The 22,933-nt window shown below is 34.6% G+C and overlaps 2 protein-coding genes across 2 annotated transcripts; both read left to right on the forward strand.

Moving 5' to 3' along the window:
- Nucleotides 1-3,191: 3,191 nt before the first annotated feature.
- LOC109178750 (G-type lectin S-receptor-like serine/threonine-protein kinase At1g67520) lies at nt 3,192-6,965 on the forward strand. The gene is made up of 7 exons (XM_019328293.1): nt 3,192-4,376; nt 4,951-5,130; nt 5,218-5,366; nt 5,607-5,817; nt 5,907-6,144; nt 6,228-6,378; nt 6,528-6,965. The coding sequence occupies exons 1-7, from the start codon at nt 3,209-3,211 to the stop codon at nt 6,831-6,833; spliced, it is 2,403 nt and encodes an 800-aa protein (XP_019183838.1). The 5' UTR covers nt 3,192-3,208; the 3' UTR covers nt 6,834-6,965.
- Nucleotides 6,966-8,495: 1,530 nt separating this feature from the next.
- On the forward strand, nt 8,496-12,633 carry LOC109178804 (BRCA1-associated protein). Its single transcript, XM_019328372.1, has 11 exons — nt 8,496-8,898; nt 9,419-9,527; nt 9,608-9,722; nt 9,857-9,954; nt 10,340-10,446; nt 10,640-10,889; nt 11,108-11,161; nt 11,332-11,475; nt 11,624-11,688; nt 12,093-12,147; nt 12,230-12,633. Exons 1-11 carry the CDS (start codon nt 8,579-8,581, stop codon nt 12,380-12,382), a joined length of 1,470 nt encoding a protein of 489 aa, XP_019183917.1. The 5' UTR covers nt 8,496-8,578; the 3' UTR covers nt 12,383-12,633.
- Nucleotides 12,634-22,933: the final 10,300 nt, after the last annotated feature.

A 22,933-nucleotide genomic window follows, 5' to 3' on the forward strand; every position in this document is an offset into this window, starting at 1 on the left:
TGCGATCACACTACATGTTAGTTGGCATGTAACGTAATTTATTTCAATAACAAATAACTATCAAAATTTTAAACAAATATGTTTTAAAATAAAAATTGAATATGTTGAGAGAGTGAGAGAACAGAAAAAGGGGACTACAGGAGAGTTGAGACTGTGAGAGCCGCTTCAGGTACCACTTGAGGAGCTTTCTGATGATAAGTGGGCTTGGCGAAAGTATGGCCAAAAACCTATCAAAGGTTCACCATATCCAAGGTAATCATTCCTTTACTTTGACGTAATTAAGAATGGTCTTAACCAGGGACGAAGCTAAAGGGGCAGGGGCAACTCACCCCATATATAATCTTTGTATATATATATATATATATATATATATATAATACATGTTAAGTATTAGTATAAAAAATTATTAAATGTCAACAAGAAGTGAGTTAGATTAGTTGGCAAAACACATTGGTAATAGTAAAAGTCAAAGGTTTGAATTTTTTGGCATCAACATATTTTTATAATTTTTTTTGTCTCCTTCCTCTATGACTTTAACATAGTCACGTTTTTAGTAACTTTTTAAATATTTAACACACACACACACACACACACACTATATTTCTTAGGTAATTTTTTTTTAAAAATTATCTCTTTTGTTTTAATGCTTCGCCTTTACTGGAAAAACTTTCTGAATCCGTCCATACTTCTTTGCCCCCCCTCAATCAAATTTCTGGCTCTGCCCCTGGTGAGAGGCTTTGAGATATGGAGAAGACGAAGTAGAGAGTCCGCAGAGTGCATACTGGAGAGAAGGAGAGAGTCGGAGAGGGACTCACGACTGTGCGAAACCAAGGAAAATGAAGAATGCTTGAAACCCTAGCTATCATACTATATATATATATACACACACACACACACACACACACACACACACACACACACACACACACACATATATATATATATATATATATATATATATATATATATATATATACAAGTTCGGATATTCGGCCGGGTCAGATATCAAATATCCAACTCCTACTCAAATTTAAATTAAGGGAAAATTGTAAAAAATGTTCTTCTATAATATGTCAATTATCAATGTCGCACATGAATTATGAGTGGTGTAAATGTTGCCCCTCAGTTATCAAAATGGTGCACATATAGCTCCTCCCGTAACGGACCTATGGTTCCCCACCGCTGTCCATCGCTGGTACTTCGAATCGAAGAAGGAAAAAAACAACTAAATTACATATTTACTCCGACTTAACGGTGTCGTACACTAACGGGGAACCACATGTCCGTTACGGGAGGGACTATATGTGCACCGTTTTGATAATTGAGGGGCAACATTTACACCACTCATAATTCAGGGGTGACATTGATAATTGACATACTATAGAGGGACATTTTTTACAATTTTCTCTTAAATTAACTACATCACATTAATCCGATTTTTTGTCAGATTCGCATACAATAGTTATGCTGTGCAACCGAATGCACCATGCGCATGGTGCATACGATGCAAAATGACGTCGTTTTGACTAAAAACGCGCGTCCCTCTTAAAAAAAAATTCAGGTTCGATTCTCGGCAATAGCATTATTATGGATATATAATTATGAATTTCTAGATATATAGTTATGAATTTGTGGATATATAGTTATGAATTTATGGATATTTAGTTCATTCATTGTGGATATTTAGTTCATTCATTGTAGATATTTACTTCATTCATTCACTGTTGATATATATTTATGAATTTCTGGATATATAGTTACGAATTTCTGGATATATAGTTATGAATTTATAGATATTTAATTCATTCATTGTGGATATTTAGTTCATTCATTGTGGATTTTTACTTCACTCATTCACTGTGGATATATAGTTATGAATTTGTGGATATATAGTTATGAATTTATGGATATATAGTTATGAATAAATGGATATATAAAAATGCTATTGCCGGGAATTGAACTTGATTTCTTCTTTAAGTGGGATGCGCGTTTTTAAACCAAAACGACGTCGTTTTGCATCGAATGCATCATGCGCATGGTGCATTCGGTTGCACAGCATAAATTGCGATTCGCATATCCGTGGGCCATGTCGGGTTGTGGGTCGGGCGGGTTAGTCTGGCAGGACGGGTCGCCCTAATGAAAAGAATGGAGTTGTGTTGGAAGTGAACATAGATCTACTTGGAGCTTTGTTGAAGCAGTATCACCAAATTCCTAGAAGATAAGAATACATATTGTGAATTTACGGATTAGATAGCTATCTTGGTGAACTCGAACCTTGTATCTTGTACTCCCTTGATCGATTGAGTGGTATTTGAGTTCACGCCGGTAGCCCCATAAACATAGAAAAGGTTTCTTCTCATGGGAGAAGAATAGAAAAGGTTTCTTTGAACTACATTATCAAAATTGCGCGTCTTTAATTTCTGTTTAATTGTTTTTCATACTTTGATTGGTAATTTGATTAATCGGCGTGTAGATAGTTTCTGAAATTGTTTAATAACTTGAAGCGAATTTAGGTTGGATTCTTTTAGTAAGAATATATAATAGGCCCTGTTTGGTGAAAAATTGGTCTATAGGTCAATTTTGGCTTATTTGACCACTATTAATTGTTTGATTTAGTTAAAATATCAATATAAATGTTTGGTTAATTAGCTTTTTACAACTCTAAAAAGCTAAAATTCAAAATGCTATTCCAAGCAACTTTTTCAATTAGTTTTTTTAGAAAAGAAATTATACCAAACAGCTATCAACTAATAACTAATTTACCAAACACTTTTCTACCATCAACTAATGTTATCAACTATTTATACCCTCTAATTAACACAATCAACTAACAACTAACAGCCATTTTACCAAAGAGGGCCATGATAAATGTTTGATCCAAGAGCTAAATATGTCATTTATGAAGATGTCAATCAAAACATAAATATTAAAATGTTTTAGCGCGTTCGGTGCATGGTCGTCAGTGGACGAAGACTTCCTTCTGCCCAAGTCTTTTATTATACCCATTTCATTTAATATCAACAATGGAGGCTGATGATATGGAAGCTAAGTAAGTAAACTTTGGAGTCTCCGTTTCGTTGTGTGAATAGTTGACGGGCAACTAAATGTGCTAAACAAAATGCTTAGGCCTATTCAGATCCTAAACCATCTATAGATCATATATATACCAATACACATGATGAGTGGCCCCGTATCAAGAATTACTATTATGTTGTATGATAGTTTAGTGGTTGGAATTATTGTTGTCTTCTTCATCTGTGGTCATGTTAGTGCTAAAGATGCACTTGCTCCTGGGGAATATCTGCGTTCATATAACGGAGATTTCTTGGAGTCATCAAATAAACAATACAGATTAAAATTCGTGGGGCGACCCGGATCTACCTTCACCTGGTATTTGTGTATACAGTTCACCGGGTATCAATTCCATTCCAGTTCAGAACAAATTACAGTTTGGGTTGCTTGGCAGGGCACAGATGGAGATGTCTTCTCTCCATATTTATATATGGGAGAAGAAGGCAAGTTGTTAATATATACTGGGAACGATTTCATTGTAAACAATCAACAACCTTCTTATGTTACAAACACAACGGCAACTCTTCTTGATAATGGTAACTTAGTTTTGCGAAGTCCAGGCCGGGGGCGTAGGTTGTGGCAAAGTTTCGATTACCCCACTAATACTTGGCTTCCAGGCATGAAATTGGGTTGGTTTGCAGGGCTGAAAACTCACCACCAACGTTTTCTGACTTCTTGGACCAGCGAGGAAAACCCTTCTCCCGGTGCTTTTACCTTTGGTGTTGATCCCAATAATACTAAGCAGATAGTTCTCATGCGAAGAGGGATTGTTTATTGGCACAGTGGGGTCTGGAATGGCATCAATTTTCCATTTCTTCACCTTCATCAAATCCAACTCAATAATCTCATTAGGTATTTCTCCAACCAAAACGGAAGCTATTTTGTTTGGAATGAGCAATTTTATTTGAATGCAACCTTTATCCGTATTCATGCAACTGGGGAAGTATTTATTGGGTTTGATGGAGATCTTCAAAGCTTCAAATTCATTGGTTTTGACTGTTATAATAATAAGACTAGTCTTTATGCACATGCCAGTGGGGGGTGCGTAAGACCCAAAATATCCAATTGTAGTGATGGAGACTGGTTCAATCTAACAACTGGTGTCACGGAATGGGAACAATATTTGTTTAACTCCACGTTTGGTATTGGTGATTGCACCGAAATGTGTGCAAAAAACTGTTCTTGCAACGCCTATGCTGCTGTCAATGCTGATGATGGTCGTACCGGATGCAAGTTTTCTTCTTCCCCTGCCTATCGTTACGTGAATAATGGGGAAGCTCTTTACATTCGCAATGCAAAACCAGGTATGCCTGCCCAGTACGTACCCACTCTCTCTTTTACATTATTTTGCTCTTCAATAATATAATTAGCAGCCCGGGGGTTAGTTCAAGTGGTAGTTCAACCTAAAGTTACCGTGTGTTGGGCGGATACCAATAAAAGGTCAAGTTCAACAATTAACGGTCAGATGTATTGTGCAATTAGTGGTTAGAGGTATTATTGGGCAGAGACTGGTGAATGGGGAGTTCAGCACCTTGTCTTTTGAAAATGTGGTAGCGGTATAAAAAAAAATAAAGTTATGACTTCCTATGAGCTATAACTTTTTGGTATAGTGATAAGGGCTTAATCCTAATATAAGTAGTATCACTATATAGTTAAGATTGACAGGTGTTGTGAGGAGGATTGTTGGACGGAGGCGGGTAAAGGACCAAGTCCAGTACTCTACCTCTAAAAAATGTGTAGTGAGTTATAGCTTTTGACATAGTAATAAATGCTCGATCCTAACACCTGTGTGAGGCTGCGAGCATATATATATAATTAGCAATACTAAGCTAGCTAGCATACTGACACAATTGCCCTGCATTGGACTATCTTAATTAGCAAATCGAACCAAATTGTCTCCACTTCACCATCCCGGCGCTGATCTGACAAAGAGAAATCCACACCACAAGAAAACACTACTCATAGTTGCTCTTACAGTAGCATTATTGTTGGTGATCCTTGCCATGCTTTTTCTAGTATGGTATATGAATCCAAGAAAATGTTGCGGTTGCTTCATAGGTATATATTCTCTTAATATCAAACTATCAACTCTTCTTAGTTTCTTAACTCTGGCACTAGGCTAACCAGCTTTGAGTGTTGACATAGCCTCAATTCAACATTCGAATCAACAACTTGCTGCTGATGAGGATGATGAGGAATTGCCTTTCTTCAACTTTAAAAGCATAGAGATGGCTACCAATTATTTTTCTGACGAAAATAAACTTGGTCAAGGTGGATTTGGTCCTGTATATAAGGTACGATGATATGAACTGTATTGACATCTTTCTTCTTTTTTGCACTTTATTAAGTTACAAGAGTCAAATTAAATAGTAGATTTTAATATGAAATGAAAACTCTGTATATTTACTCTAATGAACAATATTAATAGCTTTCTCTATTAATATTTTAATGTAAAGTGCATATGTTAAATTGTGTTTGATTTGAATTTTTATCTATTTCATAGTCCTTGGAATATAAGCTGTTAATCTATTCAGGGAATATTGACCAACGGTCAAGAAATTGTAGCAAAGAGGCTCTCAAAAATGTCTGGACAAGGAATTCAACAATTTAAGAATGAGGTTCTATTGATTTCAAAATTACAACACAGGAATCTTGTTAGACTCCTAGGTTGTTGCACTCAAGGAGATGAAAGGATATTAATATACGAGTACCTACCAAATAAAAGTTTAGATTCAATTCTTTTCGGTTAGTATGATTAATTTGTTTCCACTCACCCTATATTCATCTCTTGCTTGGTTCCATTAATTCTGTTTATGATCATTGACTTTACATAGATGCAAGAAAGAAAGTTTGTCTTGATTGGAGACAACGTTTCTGCATAATGGATGTGATTGCTCAAGGGCTTTTGTACCTTCACAAGTATTCAAGGTTGAGGATTATTCATAGGGATCTTAAAACAAGTAACATATTACTAGATGTCCATATGCATCCTAAGATTTCAGATTTTGGAACAGCCAGGATATTTAAAGATAATGACTCTCGAGCAAAAACAAAAGTCATTGTTGGGACTTAGTAAGTCAACAAATATATTTTTGGATCTCTCTATTTATATTTGGTTGTTGTTTGACATTTACAATAATTTGCTGGTGAAACAGTGGTTACATGTCTCCTGAATATGCCATGGATGGTCTTTTCTCTGAGAAGTCTGATGTTTTTAGCTTTGGAGTCATGATCTTAGAGATTGTAAGTGGAAAGAGGAACAATGGCTTCTATAATCCCAATCGAGTTTCAAATTTACTTGGTTATGTGAGTATTTAATATTTGAGTTGAATAAGTATTTGTGCATCTATTTATTGGTTTGTTTATTTGAATTACTCCTAACATTTTTATTTTTATAATTTATTGCTTTGAGCAATAACTAACTATATATAACTGTACCTATGAATGATTGTTAGGCTTGGGATTTGTGGATAGAAGGAAGAATTTCAGACTTGATAGATCCAACAATGGACAAAATGGTCTCAACAAATGAAGCACCAAGATGTATCCAAGTAGGTTTGCTATGTGTTCAAGAAAGTGCAACCGATAGGCCAAACATGTCAGATGTGGTATCTATGCTTGGCACGGAATCAGTAGTCTTACCTACCCCTAAACAACCTGGTTTCTCTACTATTATTGGCTTAAAATGTGAGAATGTAGGTAATAATCCAAAAGCCTGCTCTGTCAATGAGGTCACAATTTCAGAGATAGAAGGTCGATAGCAACATGTTCTCATTATATATAGCTCCCATTAAGCGTATGCTCTTGTTTGTTTTTGGTAACATTAGTTTTTTGACAAATTAAACTTCAGCAAATTAAAGAATGTAAGTGCCTAGCTTCAAGTATCCTTTCAATTAGACCTATCATTTATGCTATTACTGGAAAACAAAATATGAAATCAAGTACAACAGAGAAGATTTCTTCCTTACAGTTTAAACAAAACGTTTGTCATACAGTGGCCGTGTGTAGTTCGTGCAACCTACTTGCAATTATATAACTGCCTTTGTGCATGTGTGAATAATAGTAAGCTAATGGCGGTTTTGGTAGAAAGCACAAGATAGGTGTTAGCCAATAAGTTATGTTTTAGAAGTACACTTTAGTGTTGAGTTTTGAAGTTAAGTGATACGATTTTATATTGACTTCATAGGAGATTATTGAGTGGTATTAAGTTGGGACAAACCTCTATTCAAGAATTAACATTTGTGGTAGAGTTAGGATCTTGGCTTGACGCTCTTGTTGAGAGGCCAGATGCAGTAATTATATCGAATGGACACTGATTCAAAGTGTCTTTTAAAAGCACGACACTCTTTAATAACACAACTTGCATTAGAGAAGTCCCGAGAAGAGTCGGGGTGTTTTACAAATCATTTGGTAGTCAAATTCAACAACAATATTCTGCCAACCTCTTTCCACAATTCATGAAAGTGCATTTTTAATTGCAAGGGCTTCCGCTAGGTGAGGATCATTCATGCAACGTAATGACAGTTCTTCGCTGCTAAATACTCTCCATTACTTGCATGCATCAAATTTAAGTAACCTTTAAACAATGCTAATTGTATCTAAATAAAAACTAATAAGTGTGAATGAAGGTTATACCCTTCATTTATATCCATTTTTTCTGTTATTTTTTTAAAGAGTTGCACTATACAATATTTTGGTCAAAAATATTCCACCGTTATAACTTCGTTTAACTTTTTTACTATTGTTACTATGTACATGTATCCACCATATACTTTCTTATCTTCTTCAATGCTAATAATATATATACATTATATATTAGAGTACTATATAAGTTATTTCCTAAAATATAAATATCAAATCTATAAAAATAGTTTACATTATTACTCCGTATTATACAAGGCCTTGTTTGGTAACATAGTTAGCTTATCAGTTAATTTTGGCTTATTTGACTACTATTAGATGTTTGACTTAGATGTTTTATAATAAGTGTTTGATAATTAGCTTTTTTTGTAACAACTTATTGCTCCAAAATGCTAAATTTTAAAAAGCTACTCAAAACAACTTTTTGATAAAATCATTTTGTTAATCAACTATCAGCTAACATCTAATTTACCAAACATATTTATACAATCAGCTAATGCTATTAAATAGTCAATTTCATTAACTCAATCAGCTAACTACTACTTCATATTACCAAACACCTCAAATAATATAAATATCTAAAATCTAAATAAATCTAAAATTTTAATATCAAATACTAATATTAGACATTTATTTTTGCGCATAGCTCATAAAAAATATAAGCAATACAATAGTGTAAAAGTTGATTGCTGTATTTGGCCATTTTATTTCTAATATTTTATTTGTTTTTATGCGTAGAGCAATGGAACTTTGACTTATTAAATTTCATATCCACATCTCCCCTCGAGCCTCGAAATAAAAATCTCCTGATTTACCGAATGCTCCATATTTCACATCGAATGATCGAATCTTACCACAATCAACCATGTTCGCCCTCCAAATCCACTCCGTCGACTTCCCACAGCCGCTTCCCACCGCCACCACCTCCGCCGTCCGCTTCTCCGACGCCCCTGATGCTATCGCCAACCTGAACCCTGCAGAGCAGCGGGGCGTCGCGCACCTCTTCCGCCACCTTCCTCCCTCCACATCCACCACCTACGCCTCCGCCCTCACCGGTATAGCCAATCCGATCGCCCGCACCACCACTCTCTTTGTTGTTGCTGTCCCCAATTATCTTTCGGCCGATGACTTCCTCCTCTTCTGCGCCTCCCACGTCGAACACTTCACAGGAATCCTTTTTCTCAGGTAGTGCGTTTCCCCGTGGTATAGTCAACTCTGTCTTGCTGAATTTGCGATTATGCTCACTTATACACACAATTATTGAATACACTATTTCAAGCTTGAGAAAATGAAAATGATCACTTGTATAATTTGAGAAAATGGAAATGATCACTTATATGAAGAAAACAGTGCACATTCTAATGCTTATTTATGTGTTGTACATTTGTTAGTTCTTGAGGGCATTTGTCAACTCTTTCTTGCTGAATTTGCGGTTATGCTCACTTAATTACACGTTTCTTGAATACACTGTTTCACGGTTTGAGAAAATGAAAATGATCACTTGTATAATTTGATGAAAGCATGCTTATTTGAAGCAAAGAGTGCACATTCTAATGTTTATTAGTGTGTTGTACATTTGTTAGTTCTTGAGCGCATTAAGCTTAATATCTATTTATATGACCTTCATAGCTTTGGAGTATGATTCAGGAATGTTTGCTTGTGAAATACACATAGGTGCACTGATGGTTACTTAGTATATATGCAGGAATGATGTCATGGAAGATAGATATAGTGTGTTGATAACATTGGTGAGTCAATTGGCTGCGGATGGATTCTATTGTAGTTATAATGGTAAAAGGTTTAAGCCCACTGAGGTATTTACTTCTCTTAAAGATTGTTTGTGATTCTATCAATTTATTCTTGGCTAGTATTGATTGTTGATTTGATTATCCAGGGTGAGGTTTGCCACATTTATTTTACTCAATCAGTGGAATGCGCAGAATCAGCAGAAATAGCCAGCATACCTCCACCGGGTTATACTGAATTGCCCACTTGTCCAGTTTGTCTTGGTCAGTACTCAGTAGACTCGGATTTTGTTATAAATATGTGAATTGGGAAATTCTAGTAATATTTACTTATCCCTTTCCATATATAGTTTTCTGATTACAACAACAATTTATCATTATTGTCTTAAATATTACAGAAAGATTGGACCAAGACACAAGTGGAATACAGAGTACACTTTGTGACCATTCATTTCATTGTTCATGTGTTTCAAAATGGACCTACTCTTCATGCCAGGTTAGTTTGCAAATAGATGTTAAGGGGTACTTTATCTTTAGCACTATAATTGCTGGTTCTACATGAGTTATTATTAGGAAGGCCAGAGGTTTATTATTTTTTCCTGCTATTTTAAATCTTTTCTTGAACTAAGAAGACCAGCTGGCATGAAAGTTGAGCAGTTTCTGTTTTCTCCCCCCTCATATTCCTAGGGTGGCTTGAACTTGAACCTTGTCTATTGTAATGGAAATATGTAAGAGAGAGGGGGGCTGGGGGAGTGGGTAGGGGTTTGCTCCTAATTTTGTCTGTTTTAGTTGATCATTCCTGCCATATTTATCTGATGTGTATTCCGTGCCGAATATCATATCTTTACTTTTCCCCTTCATCATGCAGTTTTATTTGACAGGTCTGTCGACTTTGTCAGCAGCAGGATGAAAGACCAACCTGTTCTGTATGTGGAACACCAAAGAACCTTTGGGTCTGTTTGATTTGTGGCTTTGTTGGATGTGGAAGGTAATAGTTCTGTCTTATTCTTATGCTTTATGCATGTTTGTTAGAGTTCTTATTCTTTAGGAACTATTAATTTGGAGCAGTGCTCTGATTCTCAACAAATATTGTTGGACATTTTTTTTTTTTCATTATAATCCATTAATACCCATTCACCTCCAGGATATTGACATAGATTTGAATGATCTTGTTAACATAGGTATGAAGAAAAACATGCCATTAGACATTGGAGTGATACACAGCATCATTATTCTCTTGAATTAGAAACACAGCAAATCTGGGATTATGTAGGGGACAAATATGTTCACCGACTGAATCAATCAAAAACTGATGGCAAGCCAGCTACAATGAATTCTTCCTGTGCTGCATCTGACGGTGAATGTGGTATATTTGGGTATGATGAGGATCCAGGTCTCAGTGGGGCGCTTTATAACAGCAAAGTCGAAGCGGTAACGTCTTTGATTTTATGCATTGTTCTACTTGTTGACGTTGCATAGAAGGTTTAGAAGTGTTTGGTATAGACTCTTCGATTTACAGATCTTACAAACCTGGTAGTACTTAGTTTATCTAGTATGTTACATTCTACATTTTTCTTTATTATTATTATTTCTTCCCTTTTGCTTGAGAGGTTAGTTTGTGATCTTGTTTCCCCTTATATAAACCGTAGGTTGTGGATGAGTATAACCTTCTACTTGCCAGCCAGCTGGAGACTCAAAGACAGGTGAAGCCCAGACCTCTCTTGATTTATGTGTATTTTGTTATTTACTCGTCCCTTTGACATATAATAACCATTCGAAGGAAGTTAGCGATAGTGGGTGATTGTCATGCATCATTGCACCAATATTAAACCACTAATAAACAAAGCTTGGTTTCGCCTATGTTATCTTTCAGCATTATGAATCTCTACTAACCGAGGAGAGAAGTGGAAAGGAGAGCACAATATCCAAAGCAGTGGAGAAGGCCATATTTTCAAAAACACATGAATTGCAGTCCAGAATTGAAAAATGTGAGGAGGAGAAGAAGGCCGTTACAGAAGTAAGTCCTTTGAACATTAACCTCAAAAGATTCAAAATGGTTATTTCTTGCTCTCGGAATTTGGCACACACAAACCTCTGGATTGATTTTGCCTTTCCAACCTATTCAGTGGATGACTAAATGGAATAAACTCGTTTTTTGTTGCCAGAGAAATAAAGTACTTATGGAAAAACAAGAAAAATTGCAGAAGAATTATAAAGAAATCGAGAAAAGGTATAGCAGTTTATTCTATTCTACTTGTTCTCCTTTTATGCATCTATACATGTATACTATATAGGATCAGAGGATGGACGGTTTAGTCTGTTGGTGTCTTTTTATGCATGAACCGTGATGCCTGTTTTGATCTCAATATGAAAACAAACACCCATTTTTGTATAAGTGAAGCAAAGACATTAGGCTATGCCCTACTACTTTTCTATAATCCTTGCTTATTCTGCTTTTTGTTCTTGTTTCTTGAATTAGTTTTCTCCTTTTTCTCGTATTTATATCATAAACAATGTAAAATGACTAGACAGCATGACATGAAATGTGTATTCTATGACAAACTGTTCACTCTAGAACCAAATGTTTCTATAGTTCCAAGATTTTTATTTTAATACAATGTACTTGTTCTTTAGGGAAACGCTTTTACTGAAATCAAAGGACGAGCATATCCAGGACCTCGAAGAACAGGTAATTACAAAACATTTTCACATGCATTTTGCACTTTTAACTTTTCCCATGAATTTACTAGTCAAACTGATATGTATTGCAGATCAGAGATATAAAAGTTTACATTGAAGCCCAGAAAAAGCTTGCTAAAATGGGTGTTTCAGATGGGAAGGATGGGACGATTTTATCTGTAGAATCTAATCAGTCATCTTCAGGCGGATCTAGAAGGAGAACAAAGCAAGGTCGAAGACGATGATGATCATGATCTTACGAGACCCGAGCCGTGTATGAATTTAGTGGCCTTGCCTGCCTGTTCTATAGGATCAACATGTTTGGAGCATTTTAGAGAATGCTCTCTGATTGAATATATGTGTATATTTTCAGTTCACTAACCAGTGCAGATGCTATGACTTGGTTTACAACGACTGACTGACATTTAGTTTTAGCTACAATTGTAGTTCTCTACATTGTTCTTTTCAAAATTTATTTTTGTGGATGCAATTTCAGATTTTCAGGTAATTTTCCTTTCTGTTCAAAACTGCACAAAAATTATGACATCATATTTTACCAGAAATTTAGAAGTAACTTGTAAAAATGTTATTTGTACAATTTTTATTTGTTTAATGATTCAATTGCACACTTTTTTGTTCAATAATTTAATTGCACAAAGTGAAAATTCAGTGGCTTATTTGACACTTTTGTTATTAACTAAGTTTATAATTAGCCACAACAAAAAAAAAAAAAAAGATCAGTTTATAATTTTAAACAATGTGCTGGCAAGAAGACCTCAAGCTGTCATTCTGTCTAGCATCAGCCCACTTTTTGTAATTGCGTTACAACCAATTTTCTTTTTCTTCTTTAATTGTCTTATTTTATTTTCCACCAAAATATTGGGAGTATATACCATTTCCTAGGCAAATTATGCCCTGGAAACGTGTTCACCGTGAATGGTGAACACAAGGCCAAACGATATCGTTTTTAGGCAAAAAAAAAAAAAAAAAATTCGCTGATGTGGAGTTAACGGCGCGCGTTGATCAAATTATGAATTTTCATAAAATTCATAATCTCATAACAGAAAATTCATAATCTCATAACAGAAAATTCATAATCTCATGGTTCCAAAGTGAATGTGTAGGCATGGTTCCAAAGTGAATGTGCAGGCATGGATTTTCATAATTTATGAATGTCCGTGATTTCGGACGGGAATGTGTAGGCATGGTTCCAAAGTGAATGTGCAGGCATGAATTCATAATTTATGAATGTCCGAAATCATTGTTCACCTCAAATTAAAGTAAAACCGCAAAAAATTCATAATCGCATAACAGAAAATTCATAATCGCATAACAGAAAATTCATAATTTCATAACAGAAAATTCATAATCTTATAACAGAAAATTCATAATCTCATGGTTCCAAAGTGAATGTGTAGGCATGATTCCAAAGTGAATGTGCAGGCATGAATTCATAATTTATGAATGTCCGTGATTTCGGACGGGAATGTGTAGGCATGGTTCCAAAGTGAATGTGCAGCATGAATTCATAATTTATGAATGTCCGAAATCATTGTTCAACTCAAATTAAAGTGAAACCGCAAAATGTGAAAATGAAGAAGAAAAGTCACGCAATTAATTAAGAAAAAAATAAAAAAATAACGGTGTACTAACACCGTTGGAACCGTGTTCACCATTCATGGTGAACACGATTCCATGGCATAACGCTCCCCATTTCCTACCCATGGGCCATGGCCTACCGTTTACCCTTACCCCTTGAAAAACCCTTTTTTTTTTTAATAGTAATACTAGAAGTATTTTTACTTTTTTATTCCATATTTTACTTACTACTTATATAATATACTTTGATTCATTCAAAAAAAGTGGACTTTAGTTTTTATTCATTTCTTTTCTCTTTCTCCAATAAAATCATAACACGTAGAGAGTTTTACTTGTTTGGAGTCTATTTATCATATATATATTTTTTAATTTAAATTATTTTGTTATGTTCATTTACTATATTATTTATAAGACTAATACAAATTCAGCCCAAGTTGCACCAAGAGTTTGTTTATCAACTGCCCTAAATTGTTTGGTTTTAAAATTTTTTATTTTAATTAATTATATATACCAAAGGATTCAAATAACATTGGCTAAGTCAAAAGGTCAAAGCTTGATTCTGGTTCTTCTCAAAGCTAAGCTAGCTAGTCTCAAACAACATGAATCCTCATACAGGTTTTCGATCTTTTGTTCACACATCACACTTGGCTTCGTTTTAACTTCAAGTTTAATTTTATTAATTAGTTTTCTTGCTCTCATTCAGGCCTATAAATAGCTTTAGCTTGGAGGAAATTTGCTCATCATATCAAACCACCCAACAACATAACAACAAACAAAAACCTCGTTCTAACCAAATCCAAAAAATGAGTGTGGAAATCCTTGATGGTGCTACTATTCTTAACTTCGTTCAAGAAAAAAAGGTGTTTGATGAATTCGTGCATGAACGTTTCGACAACCTCGATAACAATCACGATGGAGTTCTCTGTTATGCGGAGCTGTTGAAAGAGCTGCGAAGCCTAAACGATGTTAATATATATGTAATTGATACCTTGTTTTGTATTCACAATTTTTTTTTCAAATACTGTAATCATACAATATTAACATATTAAGATTTGATGATCCTGTATTGTATTCTACAACTGTTATGAGTTTGTACTTAAAAACACAATTTATATTCTAGAAGTTTACAATTCCAATACTAAAAAATACACAATTTATACATCATTTAATTAGGATCAGGATCCACCTTGCAAGGTGGACCCGCAAAGTGGATCGTGGTCCATGGTATAACAACTCGTAGTTTTGGATGGTGTGATGTGCAACGTAACAGTGGGCAAGGTTCACCCTTTTTCTTTCTTCATATGAATAAATAAATTAAAATAAAAGAGTAAAACCATTCCGGCCAACCGATTCAAATAAATTGGCTAAGTCAAGAGGTCAAAGCTGATTCTTCTCAATGTCTCAAACAACATGAATTCCTACACTATTTTCTTTTTGTTCACACATACCTTTCCTTCAAGTCTTCAAGTCCTAATTTTACTAATTAATTAGTTTTCTTGCTTTCATCCGTAACTATAAATAGCTTCACCTTGGTGTAACACTCTGAGAAATTAGCTGAGTTGTAATTAGATATTTTCCTTCTTAGTATAAATAGGGAGTAGAGAGTTCAACGCTTTTTTATGCTTTGGAATTGAACTTTCACAGATTTCTCTACCTCTCTCCTATCTAAACTCTCGGCAATTCTCATTATCTTCTCCCCTTCTCCCTTTTCTGCTCTATTCTTCACCTTCTTCTATTGTTTGTTCTTCTTCATTACTGCAAATACCTAGGTTCATTACAATTGGTATCAGAGTCCTCCCTCAAAACCCTACCCCATTTACCATGGAAGCTCGGTTAGACAAGCTTGAAGCTCAGGTGGTGGAGTTGAGTCACAAATTGGATGCACAGTCTCAGGCTACTGTGGATTTCGTGGAGAGGTTTAAGTTTCGGATGAAAGCTGAGTTCTTCAGCTTAAAAAACGAGGTGATGGAGGCTTTCAGACTCAACGGATCTCCTCCTCTGGTTCCAGATTATGAATCGATCACTGCCGGCGACTCAGGAGCGGCGATCTTCGCCTGCGATTTACGTCGGAGATTGAAAAGCGGCGATTAGAGTAGGTGGCTTGAAAATATATGAATAGGCAAGTTTATGAAATATATTCACCATTAGAGAAGGTGGCTGGAAAAATGTAAAATTAATTGATTTTGTTATTGAAGGCGTTAACTATTAGGGACAGTCCAATTCCTAATAGTAGAGTGATATCAAAGCTTAGGTTGTGAAAATATTGGCATAGAAAATAGAATTGATTAGGCTCTGATACAAGATGGTATCAGAGCTTAATTTGTAAAATCTTAAGCATAGAAAATAAAATTAATTATGCTCTGGTACAAAGCGGTATCAGAGCGGTACGGACCTATGGGTGTTACAGAGTGTTCTTATAAATGTAGTACCTCAATTCTTAAGAGGAACGAGCAAACAAAAAAGCAATGAGTTCTCACCATTGCAATGATCACTAACAGAGAGATCAACGTGTTATCGGATGTCGTCCTGAGCATGTTGAAGGAAATTACGTACAAAACCTTTAGGTATCATTGATGAGGAGTTGATAATACGTTATTTAAATTATTATGTTTATTTATTAATTCTTCAAATTTTACATTGTTTTTATAATATTATAATTAAACATGTTCATTCTCATATATGAATGGACAAGTTATTCATATTTCTTATATGCAGAAGAGGAAGATGAAGAGGCTGCAGAGAAGGCTGCTGCTAAGCTGGTCAAGAAAGTTGGGAAGGACAAAAAGAAGAACAAGAAGTGCTAATCGAAAGTAGATTGCAGATTATATCAAGTTTATGTACAAATTTTTGGAAGAATGAATGGACAAGTTATTAAAATATATTCACCATTAAAAAAGGTGGCTGGAAAAAATGCAAGATTAATTGATTTCGTTATTGAATGTGTTAACTGTAACACTCTCTTTTTCTTAATTCTAAATTTTGATAAACAAATTTAAATAAGATAAATAAGCATATAACTTGGATAACTAAATAATCATCTAAACGATCAACTAAAGCATATTATGACCAAATTGTTGAAATTTTTGAATGATGTTCGGGGTATCTTTCTCAAATTGGTTTACTAATTACTGCTATTACAACTATGGCAACAGGAGTTTTCACATGCTTGTGTCATGTATCTCTGTGCTACTGTCGATTTGTCGAAGGCCAAAGAGTAAAAATGCCTGAAAAAATCGAGGTTTGTACAAATTACTTCCAACAGAAATGAAATTTTACATTTTTTATGTTTATCTTTTTTGGATGGGTGGTGCTTTTGCATTACAGTTTGGGTAAATACCAAAATCTTTAGTCAGTGGTGTTGAAAACTAAAAATCTTTAATTTCATTGAAAATAGATTTCTTATAATCCTCACTCATCCATGCTTTTAAATTCTTATTGTTGAATTATTATATGCTTGTTATGTTATCTAATAGAGTGTGCAATAGAAATAGAGTTAGGCCAAACATATAAATTTCAGATCCATATTTTTCCAAATATTGTTAGAGATGACAATGTTCTCCGTCCCCGTCGACGGGAACGGGATGGGAAAAAATTCCGGAGATCGGGAATGGGGACGGAGAATTTTTTAAATTCCCCGCCGGGGATGGGGATCGGGACGGGGATACCCTCCCGCCCTGTCCCGTCCCCGAAAATTAAAAATTATATATATATATATATTAGTAATTGGGAATTAGATTATTAGTTATTTAGTTAATTTGTGTTATTATATCTTAAAATTGTAATGGAAAACACTGTCAGTACTTATAATTTCAATTTTTTTTGTTTTTTTTTTTTATTTTTAAAAATTGTATTACTTTCACACATTGACTATGAGTTGATCGGGGATGGGGATTCCCCGTCCCCGTCAAATTTCCCGCGGAGACGGGGACGGAGAATTTTTTCAAGAAGTCTTAGTTTAATGACCTTTTTTTTGTTTTTTTTTTAAATTTATTATTTATTTATTATTAGGGGGGTTTGGGAGATATTAACCCAAAATGTATATGTGTTGTTTTTGTTTTTAACAGTTTGGAGCAAAATTGATGATTTAGTTATTAAATAATATTTTTGGTGTTTTGATTAACGACAAAATGTTAAAATGACGAATTTGTCAACATTCAAACAAGGCCATTATTTAATAATTATTATGCAAGTTAACAAATTAATTGTATAGATATAAAAGTTCGTTTGGGAAGTTGGAAAACAATTTCTGAAAAATGAATTATTTTTTAGAAAATATTTTTTCTTTTTAATGTTTGGCTGCACAACAAAAAATTGTCGAAAATAAAATTTATATTATTATAGTTATTATTATGTAATATAATATAAAATTATAATAATAATAATGTTAATATTAATAATATAATAATAATCAAAATAAAACTATATACAAAATAAAATAAAATTTAAAAAGAAAAAAAAAAGAAAAAAGAAAAAGAAAAAAGACAAAGGGTAACCACGGGCTCTCCTTTGTAAATGATGTGGGATCATTTTTATCCCACATCGAAAATGTTTGGAAAGAGGAGCTCTGAGCAATGCTCCTCTTCCAAACATAATTGCTTGCCCATCAACGTAAGCAAGTATTGAGAAGCCCAAAGGCTCTTATTTAAGAAGTCTTAGCTTTATGACTTCTTATTTTAGTTTTTCTTTTAAGAAAACATTTTACAAACAATGATAAATACTAAACAATGATAAATAAAATCTTCAAAGTTATAGCACTGCATGTGTACATCTAGACATTAGCTATTAATTGGAGCAATTATTTGCACAAATTCAAGCATTGATAACATCAAAATACATAAACGATCCAAATCATATCTTTAATTGCACTATATAATACTCCGTATTTGATGTTCTAATTTAAATAATTATATATTGATTCAAATATTCCTAATATATTTTAACAAATCCATTCCGTGCATCGCACGGGTGAAAATACTAGTTGTAAAAAAAAATAGTGGTGGTTGTGCATATTTTCTTGGAATACTTAAAGTTGGATGTGTTGAGATAAATAGATAATGTCTATAAATAGATCAGATTTTACTTATAACTAAGAACATGTGAATAAGTCTTTTATGTACATGAGTTTTGGTTAATAACTATTTGTGTGACCATATAGTTCTGTAAGTGGGCTTAGTTTCATGTCATTTTATTTCAGTTGTTTGATAACTCTGTTTTTTTTTAACTAACTTAAACTAATATGCTTTTGAAAGAAGTAATTTTCTTTGTACAAATATTATACTGATTTCTTGAAAAATCATATTAAAGTTTTATATCCATGTTTGATACACTGCAATTGCTATAAAACCATGGTAAATTAATTTATAGGAAAATACTTGGTGTACTCCCATTTTAAACTCCCAACTTGTACTCCCTCTAACATACTCTTGACTCTTGATGTAGACATTTTTTTGTGGATCCACATGATGAAAATAACCAATCCTGATTTGCCACCTCAGGGAGTATAAATGAGGGAGTAGAATTTTGGGAGTCTATGTAGTAGAACTCTAGTTTATATTTGTTTGCTATTCAATCAGGTTTTAAGGTGCTAATAATACCTACAATATTAGATGGAACGTGATGCAGGAGACTACAATATTAAACTTTGAAGGTAATGTATTAAACACCCGGTTTTTCTTTTATATTTGTTTAATATTCAATCAGGGTTTAAGTGCTAATAATAATTACTAAACTGATCGAGTGTACTTTGCCGATTTAATAACTTTACCACATGTATAGGGACAATCCAGTTCCTGATAGTAGAGTGGTATCAGAGCTTAGGTTATTAAATCTTGGATACAGAAAATAGAATTGATTAGGCTCTGATACAAGATGGTATCAGAGCTTGTTGTAAAATCTTGGGCATAGGAAATAGAATTGATTAGGCTCCGATAAAAGATTGTATCAGAGATTAGGTTGTGAAAATCTTTAGCATAGAAAATAGAATTAATTAGGCTCTGATACAAAGTGGTACAGGCCTTTGGGTATTACGGAGGGTTTCTCATAAATATACTTGTCATTACCTCAAATATTGAAAGTCGAAAGACTATGGAGGAAGGCTTCAAACCGATGTTCTCAATTCAAAGCATGTGTCTAGGAATATCATTGGCCTTCTATACAACCCGGTTCCAAGAATAGTTGAGGTTGGTTCCTCCTGATCAATTACCCAACAATATTGGAGATAGGTATGGAGGATTCATTCAAAACAAGTTGGGTGTAGTCACACACAAAATGAGAGCATGCATAGTATTTTAACGAGCAAGACAACACATTGGACATGATGGATCCACCTCTATTCTCTTTATAATCAAATTCGTAGTAGTGGGGAAGATATCATTAAGGGCTCTACATAAACAAGTCCTCTAGTTGGGGGACTTTAATTTTCCAAATGGGATCCATTTGTCAAAAACTCTGGGGCTATCTTCAAAATCATCAATCATATGCCTGTATCCATTCTTCACTGAATAGCAACCCTTGTGGTCTCCCTGTCAATACCACGAATCGTCATAGTCGGGGCTAATGAGATCCCAGTGATACAACTCACATCATCAGGGGTCAAAATATCAAACAAAATAAAGAGATCCCACATATTAGTATCTTGATCAATCAAACTTGAAACCATATAACCACTCAACTCATGGGGCATTATGGTTCGTACCATTGGATTAGGATCATCAGGTAGCCACGGATGTCCCCAAATTAGAGTAGTCCTATAATTACCAATTCTGCGCCTTACACCACTACATACCAAGTCTTGGGCAGCCATAATACTATGTCAGCAAAAACTTGGGCAATTTCCCGCAGAAGCATCGATAAAAGAGGTTTTAAGGAAATATCTTGCCTTATAAACTCTAGCTGCCAAAGACTGAGACTTGATTAGGAAACCCCATGTCTGTTCACCTAACATGGCTAAATTGAAAGCTCGCAAGCCCTTAAAATCTAAACCTCCATATTTCTTAGGGGCACCGATCACAGGCTTTCCAATGGATTCCCCTCTCATTACCAGTACCCCATCAATAACGGTTCATGATCTTCTCAATAGATAGGCAGGCCGTCTTAGGAAGCAAGAAAACACTCATGGAAAAGGTAGGCATAGATTGAGCCACACTTTTCAAGAGAATCTCCTTACCTGTCTGTGAAAGAAGTTTCTTATTCCACAAACCAATTCTCTGCTTGATCTTATCCTTTATGTATGAAAAAACTGCCCTCTTATTTCTCCCTACAAAAGATGGCAAACCAAAATATTTCTCAAAATTGGGAGCCTGAGCCACGCCTAACACCAATGCCACCTCCTCCCTAACTGCCTCAGATGTATTTCTGCTAAAACACACACTAAACTTATGAAAATTCACATCCTGACCTGACAAATTCTCATAAACACTAAGGCGGTGCTTAATAACACCTGCTTCCTAGGCATTTGCTCTAAAGAATAAGGCTATCATCTACAAACAATAAGTGGGAAATAGGTGGAGCCCCTCTGACCACCCTACAACCATGAATAGAACCCTCCAACTAAGTTTAAGTACATAGACAAATCAACGACTTTTAACCAATAAAAACATAGACAAAATTTTCTCCGTGTTTGCTTTGAAACGTGTGAACAAGTGATTGGAGTATGATTCTTATATCTAAATGTCACAAATTGAATTCTTGTTAACACCCTATTGGTCAAGACCATCTATAAATAAATAGATTTCTCTTTTTGGTAGTAAAAAATATCTCTAATTCAATGTTTTCTTTAAGTTGTTTTGGATGGGGACAACAATTTTTGTCCGGTAATTTTTAATAAGTTGATAATTGAAATTAAAATTTTAGAAAATGGAAAACTAACTATACAAAACTTGTCACATAAGAGAGTGGCAAAAAATTAATTTTTGTAAGGATAAGAAACATTTTCCTTTGGATGGTGTAATGTGAACATGGCAAGGTGTAACAATGATTTTTTTTCTTTGTTGTAAATTAAAAAGTTTCCTCGGACCCCTAGAATGCAATAGATATAATAGTATATAAAATAAGAGAGAAAAAAAGAGATAGAGAGAGGGAAATTCAATCTTATTATTCATCATTCAACCAATATGTGCAAGATATATAGAGTTCTGGGACAAGATATATAGAGTTCTAGTCAATCTATAAGTCTATAAAGAATAAAGAGATATTATCATAGGGAAAATTATAAAAAATGTTCCTCTATAATATGTCAATTATCAAAGTCACCCCTGAATTATGAGTGGTGTAAATGTTGTCCTTCAATTATCAAAATGGTGCACATATAGCCCCTCCCGTAACGGGCCTGTGGTTCCCCACCGCTGTCCATATTTACTCCGACTTAACGGTGTCATACACTAACGGGGAACCACATGTCCGTTACGGGAGGGGCTATATGTGCACCGTTTTGATATTGAGGGGCAACATTTACACCACTCATAATTTAGGGGTGACATTGATAATTGGCATATTATACAGGGGCATTTTTTTACAATTTTTCCTATTATCATATTCAAAGTCATCTAGCAATGTCCACATTTAATTTATTTATTTACAACATTTCCCCTGGGACATTAGTACATTACAAGAAAAGAAAAATACAACTATTGATCTTCAAACCCCAATATTTAGGATTGTTTCAAGGAAATGCCACTCCCTTTCAAAATGATAATCTTCTAAGTTTACACATTCTAATAGAGTAAACATGTCTTTCAAAAGTGTAGACAGAGATTTGGTGAACAAATCTGCTAGATTGTCACTAGAATGACCATTGACTCTTACGAAGATTGTGTGATTTTGTCAAATTTTAAGAGTTAATACCAAAAATAAACATGTTGTTCAAAAGTAAGTGTAAAAAGAGATTTGGTGAAAAAATCTGCTAAATTGTCACAAGAATGAATATTTTGGTTTGAGTTAATGCCATTTTTGGTCCTAGACTTATTAAGGCATTGACACTTTTCATCCTCCATCACTCAATCCGTCTCTTGGCCGTCTAATTGAAGGGCAAATATATCTTTTTATCTGGAATTGCTGTCTCCGTACCTCTCGAAGCTTCTCAGTGTTGTTATCCGCCGCCTCCGCGACCACGACTCAGCCGTCCACTCCGCCTGCATCACCGCCTCTGCCTCAATCTCCTCGCACTTAACCAATTCGCCGTTCTCCTTCATCATGAAGCC

Source organism: Ipomoea nil, unplaced genomic scaffold (genome assembly GCF_001879475.1).
Source record: "Ipomoea nil cultivar Tokyo-kokei standard unplaced genomic scaffold, Asagao_1.1 scaffold0869, whole genome shotgun sequence".
NCBI classification, from domain to species: Eukaryota; Viridiplantae; Streptophyta; class Magnoliopsida; order Solanales; family Convolvulaceae; genus Ipomoea; species Ipomoea nil.

What these genes read in the sequence shown, in the direction of transcription:
- LOC109178750 (XM_019328293.1), top strand. Translation starts at nt 3,209, where the DNA reads ATGTTGTATGATAGTTTAGTGGTTGGAATTATTGTTGTCTTCTTCATC. An exon ending in CATTCGCAATGCAAAACCAG is followed by an intron (nt 4,377 to 4,950) that starts GTATGCCTGCCC and finishes TATCTTAATTAG; the next exon opens with CAAATCGAACCAAATTGTCT. An exon ending in AAAGTCATTGTTGGGACTTA is followed by an intron (nt 6,145 to 6,227) that starts GTAAGTCAACAA and finishes CTGGTGAAACAG; the next exon opens with TGGTTACATGTCTCCTGAAT.
- LOC109178804 (XM_019328372.1), top strand. Translation starts at nt 8,579, where the DNA reads ATGTTCGCCCTCCAAATCCACTCCGTCGACTTCCCACAGCCGCTTCCC. An exon ending in GGCTTTGTTGGATGTGGAAG is followed by an intron (nt 10,447 to 10,639) that starts GTAATAGTTCTG and finishes TTGTTAACATAG; the next exon opens with GTATGAAGAAAAACATGCCA. An exon ending in TCCAGGACCTCGAAGAACAG is followed by an intron (nt 12,148 to 12,229) that starts GTAATTACAAAA and finishes TATGTATTGCAG; the next exon opens with ATCAGAGATATAAAAGTTTA.